Below are 9,431 nucleotides of genomic sequence, written 5' to 3' on the forward strand. Positions count from 1 at the left end.
TCATGTCTCGAGCCTGGCTTACCATGTCAGAGGGTAGGATGCACCACGAGCTCGATTTCGACCGTATACAATAGGTAAAATGCTTTATATTTTAATAGGTCCTTAGTTATTTTATTCATGAACCATTTATAATTATCTTTTAGTTATAGAGTAATTTTTTTATACTTTTAATATATCCATAGTTAATCTCTAAAATATAATACTCCCTCCGTTTTAATTTATGTGAATTTATTTGACTGAGTACGGAGTTTAAGAAAAGAGATAAGACTTTTGAACTTGTGGTGTAAGATGAGGTACATTTATTTTGTGTGGCTATAAATCATTGTATAAAGTAAAATTGTTTTCAAATATGAAAAATGGTCATTTTTTTGATATGGATTAAAAATGAAATAAGTTCACGTAAATTGAAACGGATGGAGTAATAATTTGGAATGAGGGTAAAAGCTAAAATAACAAGAAGCTGACACAAAGAACATCTAGGGAAGTGAGAAAGAGGAACACCTAAAGCAAAGAACTTTGGAACCCCAGAATCAAGTGTAATTCTAATTCCTATCTGTCTTCAAACCCCAAGTAAAGAATAAAGAATAACAGAAACCAGAGAAACCCCACATCCACCCCCACCCACCCCTTATAAACATTATGCACTATAAAAATTTGACATAATAAAGCTAAAGTTTCAGTCTTTGTATTGGAGACTGGAAACACTCCTCCCACCACCCCACCCCCTCTAAAACTCCATCCTCCAAGAAGCTCATAATTTCAGTCTCTCTCTCTCCACTTAATTCCTTCGCCATTTTCATTCAAAATATAAAAAAAAAAAAAAAAAAAATTAGTAGTACTACATGTCTTGATCACAACTCAATACAGTAGTAGTATTTATTTGCCCACAGCTAGCCACATGGAGTTAAAATTAAAACTCTAAAAATAGGCGCACAACACAACCCATTCTTGTAGGAGTACATTTTATATTAGCTCATGCCTGGGAGTTGCGGTTAGTCAGAATTAGAAGGAGGAAAGAGAAGAAGGGAATTAGTTTTTTTTTTAAAATTTGTTTTAGAGTTTTGAGAATTCTTGGAAATGGTGAAAAGAGTGATGAACATGTACTAGGCCTTTGGTTTCTTGAATTCTAGTTCTATTATGGAACAAAATAATTGTTGTTTTCTTCATCATTACACAAGAAGACAATGCCAATGTTGTACACTAACACAACAAATACAGACAGATTTAGAGGAAGAAGAAACAAGAAACTGTTTCAATTCCACAAGAGTTGTTATGGCTTCTAGCTGTTCCAAGATTTCACCAATCATTTCCATTTTTGTTTTCTTTCTCTTCTCTGTTTGTTCTGTTTTGTCACTAGAAACAGAAAACTTCCACTTAGCCAACCAAACTTTTAAGCCAGGTGATGAACTTCAGAAGATGAAAATGATTAAATCTCATCTCATGAAAATCAATAAGCCTTCCCTCAAGACAATTCAGGTATTATATTGCCAAATTCCCAACTCTTTTCTATCTTTATTTTTCTTGTCTTAATAAATATCTGAATTGTACTGATGCAGAGCCCTGATGGAGATATTATAGATTGTGTATTATCTCATCAACAACCAGCTTTCGATCACCCTCATTTGAAGGGCCAAAAACCATTGGTATTTTAACTTTATCTTTTTTTTTTCTTTCAAGTATCTGAAATTAATAAATCGCATTCATCCATTCCGGAAGATTTTATTTATGTGGCAGATCTCTGCTTAAGTAATTTTATCATTCATGGTGCTAATATTTCAAATATCTGATGATTAAACGAAAAAAGCTTTAAAAATGATTTTTTAAACTTGTAGTATTCAAGATTTCAAAATGTTAAATGATTTTGAATATTTTCTCCTATATTGTAGGAACCACCTGAGAGGCCAAAAGGGCACAACTCAAATTCTATGGAATTCGAAAATTTCCAGCTTTGGTCCTTGTCTGGAGAAACATGTCCAGAAGGAACAATTCCAGTACGAAGAACAAAAGAACAAGACATTCTAAGAGCTAGTTCCATTCGAAGATTTGGTCGAAAAATTAGAAGACCAATTCGTAGAGACACTACTAATAATGGCCATGAGGTTTGTGTTTTTCTTAACTAGTTTTTAGTTTATTTCAATAACTTTTGCTCGATTTACTTTCATATTAAACTATTCTATTTTCAGAATATTATTTCAACAACTTTAAGTAATTTTTTTGTATGTGGTTACTTTGACATGTTTTTGTGATCAAATGTTTGTCAGGTTACTATATTTGGTCTATGCCGACTTTGATGTTTTTTCCCTTTTCCATATTTCACTAATTTCCAAAGGCCTTTGCTTTGTCAATCTCCATTCATCTATTTCTACATTCAAATAATAGCCCAATAAACTTTATCATCAAAAATCAAGATTTGCAATTTTGAGATGCCCCATCTATTCCTCCTCATAAAATAAAATATTTATATATTTAAATTAATTTTCCTCTTAATTTTCTTTAAAATAGCCTCTTTTCCCTTTTTTTTCTCCCTCTTAAATTTTGTTTCTTTTTCTATTTTTGAAAAAAAAAAAACAGCATGCAGTAGGATATGTAACTGGAGAGCAGTATTATGGAGCAAAAGCAAGTATAAATGTGTGGGCACCTAAAGTTACCAACCAATACGAATTCAGTTTATCTCAAATGTGGGTTATTTCTGGTTCATTTGGTGATGATCTCAACACCATTGAAGCTGGTTGGCAGGCATGTTCTTATTTCTTTCTTCACTTTATGTTATGTGCACGAAACATTAATATAAAATATTATGCGGTCATATAATATAATCAGAAATTTCGTTAGAGTATATAAAATATTTACACTATCAAATTAAATTGACCTAAAACAACAAGTAATTTTTAGTATCAAGCCTGATATAATAACTTAACGAAGAGGTTTCTATCTTGTTCTAGCTCTATGTGACCGCATTCACGGTTTATTTTCCCTAATTTATTCATAGATCATTTTTAAATAAAAAAGGGTTCACTGTTTTAAGATATTTTTATAAAAATTCGAAGCTTCACCAGTAAGTCAATTCCATCATAGTGAATCATATACATTAAGATTTTATTAAGAAATATAATTGAAGAAAATGTAAATTGGTAAAGATATTGTTTTTTCAGTACTTTTAAGGAAAACGCGGTTTCTCCGATTTAAATGTGAAATGTACTCCAAAGGGTGGATAGTACTCAAAGAGTGAACCATTTTCTTTAGTTTCATTTAAAGCATCCATTAAACCTTCAGCTACCTTTCAAAATCAAAGAATCGATAGAGTAGTATATTTCTTTTTCTGCTGTGCAGCAATGAAATTAATTAAGATAGCTAAATTATTTCATTTAATTACAACAGGTAAGCCCAGAGCTATATGGGGACAATTATCCAAGGTTCTTCACCTACTGGACTGTAAGTTTTTACATACTGCATTTGCATTTCGTTATCCTTATGATAAACTGAAAAAAACAACAATATATATATATATATATATATATATATATATATATATATATATATATATATTAAAATCCAAAATATTTCTTGAGTACTAATTTGTATCGATTTATGTTTTTTCTAATGATTTATACAGAGCGATGCATATCAAGCTACAGGATGTTACAATTTGTTGTGTTCAGGATTTGTTCAGACCAATAATAAAATAGCAATTGGGGCAGCAATTTCTCCAACATCCTCTTATAATGGTGGCCAATATGATATCAGCATCTTGATTTGGAAGGTAATTACACTTTTATTAAAGAAAAAAAAGGGCTGTAGGAAAAATTATAATTTTTTTCTTTCCTAAAAACTTTGCCTTTTTACCCCCATAAGATTGTTAATTATAATTTCAAAAACGAATTAGTTAATAGATTTTAAAAAAACTCTTTCAACCGAAAACGAAGATGATCATAATTGAATGCGTATATTTTTTATTTTTGTTCAACCAAACCCCTTTCTTTGGCGCGGCTTTGGTAATTAGAAATTTAGAATCGATGGTATTATCTTCTCTCTTTTTTCATTTTTTTCCCTAGTCCTTTTGTCTTTTCTTCCTACTTTTTTCTTGTATTTTATTATAAGCTAGCTAACTAAGTTTCTTCAGTTGAGGTCCAATGTTAAAATGCTTCATTTAAATGGGTATTCACTTATTCGTGCAGACAGAAAATGGTTCTGAATTATTCATTTAATAGGTTGTTCAAAAATTAAAAATAAGATTCACAGTTAAGGTAGGGATAAAGGCAAATATGATTTTGACATGAATTTATACATCATGCTTGCATGTGTGTATGTATAAACCAAAAGGGGAATCTTAAAGTAGCATTCATCGTATATTATTCAGTGGAAGTAATCATTTTGTTTGTGCTTTTTTTTTTTACCCCCACTTTGTAAGATTCTCTTGACTCTTCTTTCCCAAGCAAATTAAAGCCTTCTCTGACCCATTCACTTGTTATTATTTCACTTTGCCCCCCACTTCATAATTAGCTATTAAAATCTCATCCTTTGACTTAAAATTTGAGGCATTCCAAATAAAAGGCAATAGACAACATTATAGCTGCATGTTTCGTTACACCTTTTCCTCAATCTAGCTATAAAGATAAATCATCTCCATTAACTTCTTTTCTTTCTCTTTCGTCGCAATGAGTGTATTTCAAATACTCCTAGATGATTTATCATAATTAATTTCCTTTATTCCTCCCCCAAAAACCTCTATACATTGGATGGTTAGTGAATTATAGTGGACTAGACTAAAAACTTACTATGAGGAAATAAACGGAAGATCGAACTGTTAATTGTTCGTATTCTATACCCAATGGGCCTCTTCACTGAGACAGTAACAGAAATTTACAAGCTACTTTAATTTGAAGATGTAGGTTAAGATAAGGAAGATAGCTAAAACCGAGATAATTTTGCCTATAATCTTAATTACTTTTATTTTTATACCATCAAGATAACCAATTACTTACTTGATTATATATATATATTCAGGATCCAAAGCATGGACATTGGTGGCTGGAATTTGGATCAGGAGTATTGGTAGGATATTGGCCATCATTTTTATTTACACATCTTAGGAGTTCAGCAAGTATGATACAATTTGGAGGTGAAATTGTGAATAGTAAAGGAGGCAATGGATTTCACACATCCACACAAATGGGAAGTGGTCATTTTGCTGGAGAAGGTTTTGGAAAAGCTTCTTACTTTCGGAATTTACAAGTCGTCGATTGGGATAATAGTTTAATACCATTGTCTAATCTCAAAGTCTTGGCTGATCATCCTAATTGTTATGATATTCAAGGTGGGATTAATCGTGTTTGGGGTAATTATTTTTATTATGGAGGACCTGGAAGAAACCAACGTTGTCCTTAAAGAGATAAAAGAGAGTAAATGCTTCAAATTTTCATTTTTACTTTTTGGTTCTTAGTTTTCGGTGATTGGGGTGTACTTTTTATTCTTTTCATTGTATTCTTAAGCTTAACAAGTGGTCAATTAAATTAGTTATACCACCTTAAACTAGGGGAGTCGTGTAAATTTTGGCAAAGAGAATAGTGAATATAATATATAGTATGTTTATTGCTGTGTTAATTAATTTTCGCTCTTTTGTATTTTCTATTTTTTTTCCCTATCATGAAGAGTGTCATTTTCCAATCGGAAAAAAGGGCCAAATATATCCCTGTACTATCAGAAAAGGTTTAAATGTATCCATTATTATACTTTGAATCCAAATATACCATGTCGTTATACTATTGGTTCAAATATACCTCTTTTTCCTTAAGTTTGTCCAAAGTGGACATTCAATCCTACGCGACACTGATATTTAATGAGGTGGATGCCACATGACTTGCCACCTCAGCGCCCCTAACCCATTTTATCCCTCCTTTCTATTTTTTTTCCACCACTAAAATTTCCTTCTTCTCCACCACTATTGTTACCATTATCGCTACCATGAAAAGTATTGTATTTCAAATTTTAGTCTTTTATATATGGATTAGGAGCGCTTAGGTGGCATGTCATGTGACATCCACCTTATCAAATATCAGTGACACATGGGATTGGATGTCCATCTTGGACAAACTTAACAGAATATTGGTATATTTGAACCAATAGTATTACGACAAGAGTATGTTTGGACCCAAAATATAACGAAGAGTATATTTAAATCTTTTCTCATAGTACATGGGTATATTTGACCCGTTTTTTCAATTAAATGTTGATACTTAGCTTCTAGTAATTTGATACCTGTCATGCAAAGTTCCGACATCAAAAGTCTCTAATATGTTTTTCTTAAAATATACATATTCCTTACGTCATGACATAAGTGACACTTCCTGTTTTGCGAAAATCAAACTAAATGACTGATTGTTAACTGTTTTATTCACCATTAATGAGAGGATATTACAACTTATAATACTTTTTATGTAAATCTTTATTTAGAAAATGAATGATAGTAGTATTATATATGTCCAATTTAACTATAAAAGTAGGTTAATTGGCTTTCAAAATAAAAAGAAAGTGACAAATTAAATAACTAGAGACATGCATATGGAGTAAGTGTTTTCAGGCCGAAATTAAGGGTAGGCGGCACAAGGAACAATAGTGTTACGTACCCACATTTAAAGTTTAAACACTAAGATTACACTCATAATCATAACCATCATTTCTAAATCCACACACCAGTAATCAAGTAGTAGTAATTATTGTTAATTAGTACGTAGCATCAGTTTTATTTCTTTGACAAAGCTAAATTAAGTTAGAAATTCCAAGAGCCAAGTAATTTTCATAGGAAATTTTACCATCAATTAGCGCCTTTAAGAAATGGAAAGAGAAGAGGATGGCAGAAAACAGACTTAAATAGGACTACACTTTGGTATTCACTAAGGGTGGCAGGCTCATTACATCTTTACTTGATATACAAGATATTCTGTAGAACTTAATGAATGAATGGAAGATTGAGTAAGAGTAAAGTATAGACCGAAAATGATAATTTATTAGTATAATATTCCTCTCTTAAAGTACTTTGTTTGAAATGAGAGAGTGAATTCACACAACGAAGAACTACTTCTGAGCTACTACTAAAGAGTCCTTTTTTTTCTTTTCTTTTCTTTAAAGATCATAAAAATGAGAAACACAAAATCAAGAAAAAACACTTATCAATAATAAACAGTACAATGACACAATACTTGAGAAGTTGTTTTATACGACAGTCGACATCTTTACAATTTATCTCCTTAATGGTTGCATAGTGGCATATACAAAAGATTAAGGGGTCGTTTGGTAGGCATTATAAGAATAATGCTAAATAAGGTGGATTAGTAATGCATGGATTAGTAATGAATGGGTTAGTAATGCAAGCATTAGTTATACAGAGATTATTTCTTATGCATTGTTTGGTGTGGTGTATTAAATATTAAAATGCATTGCATAATTTTTAAGAAATATAATTATTTACAAAAATGCCTTCCATATTCTTTAACTTAAGGGACTTTAAGGATAATTTTGTCTTTAACCATGCTAATGCATGCATTAATAGCCTTTGTATTGCTAATGCCATGATTTTCTATGCATTAGCTATACATAGAATAATACCAAATAGAGTGTATAACTATTGCTTGTATTAGTTATACATAGGTTGAAAAGGTGTACCAAACAAAGCATTACTAATACACAAAGCTAATGCATGCATTATTTTCTCTAACACACTCTACCAAACGACCTCTAAGAGTTTTAATGGACCTTACACTACGTGAACGTGAATTAGTCGGGTCCCAATGTGAATTGGATACCGGGTTGAAACTTAAACCAAATTTTTTCTGTTTTTTTGGAATAAAATAAATTTATCGACTTTTGTATATTAGTTGTAGGATTTTGTTTTTGTTACTCTTAGGTAGGTGAAGAGTGCTAAAATATATAGGTGGCGGCATACAGTGTTGACTCTGGTACGTGTGATAATTTTTTAATTTTCAATTGGAGCATTAAGGGTATTGATAGATGCCATTAACTGTTCTTCTGCTGCTTACTTAATGAATCCACCAACTTTCAGAGATTGTGATGAATGAAAACAATATTGATCTCAAGTTCTGATTGGGAGGGCCACTTGAGAAGCATTCAATTTTGCAATTAAAATTTGGAAAAATGTGAGGTCGGTATAATATTCATTTCATAGGGATATGAAGGATGACATTTGTTGACCTTTGTTATATAAATTGTGACAATGAAGTGGAAAATAATGAGAGATTAATATTTAAATCACACCATAAGCAAAAGATGCTAGATGAATCCTTTTCATTTGTTCAAGTGTTAGTGGGTAGAGCTTTCAATAGTGCTAGATTGAATAGTCCAAGTGCATACTTGCACACTGGCCAAATATTAAATACACTGCTAACTTAAATAACTATTCATACAATTGTTTAAATTAAAAATAACCGACGAATATATAATATATGTATAATTCATATGTATAATTAATGTATAATCTATACATACTGTAAAAAAAAAAAAAATAATGAATTCAGATGGCTATTCGTGTAAACATCCCTAAAATACATAGATTAAATTGTGATGGACGGTCAATGTTGATAGATCATATTTATACCTACGAAAGTTCCATCAACTCATATCTTGCATTTGAGGGTGACTTCTCATACGTATCTTTGCACATATTAAAATTAGTTGTATGTTGGACATTCAAGATATCATCAATGTCCACGTTCTCTAGAACATTTATAGATTATAACGTCATCAGCTAGAGAATTCTATATAATCTGATTTCATTTGGATATTATCATTTACACGATAATATATATATATATATATATATATATATATATAGCATGGACAATTAGTAACTCGTATCTATATGTGTGGACTAAAATAAAATTTTGTTGAAATTTGACCACTAGCTTGATAAAATTTGAACTCAAATTTCAATAGAGAGGCAGACTGTTCACCTCAAACTCTCAAACAGTAACATTTGCAAATTTGTATTGAACTTATTCCTAATTAGTTGAATAAAAAGGTATGTGCTAACATTTCCTAAAAGAATCTTGAGTTCTATTCTTTCTAAAGCAAAGATAAATTTACTATTTAGATGACTCTACATTGACGTTTATAGTGTCTCCAACTTTAATGATAAAACTAATTGTTTTTTTTATATGCGGTATGAAGTGGAGGGAAATGAAAAAATTCAAAAAGATTTATTTTTCAAAAGAATTTTGTCCTATAGGAAGAGGAACAAACATTTGTTGGGTTTAAATAGAAAAGCAATTGTACTATTTCGGAAAATGAGTTGATAAGAAGGGAAGCTTGCGATGTCGTGATGATTAATTGATCAATTTTTTGAACCAATAAATAATTTAATATTAATATTTTTTGCTCGTTTTTTATAGCGATCATATAATTTTTTCCTCTGTTTTATT

The 9,431-nt window shown here is 30.8% G+C and overlaps 1 protein-coding gene across 1 annotated transcript; it reads left to right on the plus strand.

Moving 5' to 3' along the window:
* The first annotated feature begins 678 nt into the window (after positions 1 to 678).
* LOC107814626 (protein neprosin) lies at positions 679 to 5,601 on the plus strand. The gene is made up of 7 exons (XM_075247974.1): positions 679 to 1,476; positions 1,557 to 1,643; positions 1,887 to 2,099; positions 2,572 to 2,736; positions 3,379 to 3,432; positions 3,614 to 3,760; positions 5,005 to 5,601. The coding sequence occupies exons 1-7, from the start codon at positions 1,138 to 1,140 to the stop codon at positions 5,383 to 5,385; spliced, it is 1,386 nt and encodes a 461-aa protein (XP_075104075.1). The 5' UTR covers positions 679 to 1,137; the 3' UTR covers positions 5,386 to 5,601.
* Positions 5,602 to 9,431: the final 3,830 nt, after the last annotated feature.

Source organism: Nicotiana tabacum, chromosome 24 (genome assembly GCF_000715075.1).
Source record: "Nicotiana tabacum cultivar K326 chromosome 24, ASM71507v2, whole genome shotgun sequence".
NCBI lineage: Eukaryota > Viridiplantae > Streptophyta > Magnoliopsida > Solanales > Solanaceae > Nicotiana > Nicotiana tabacum.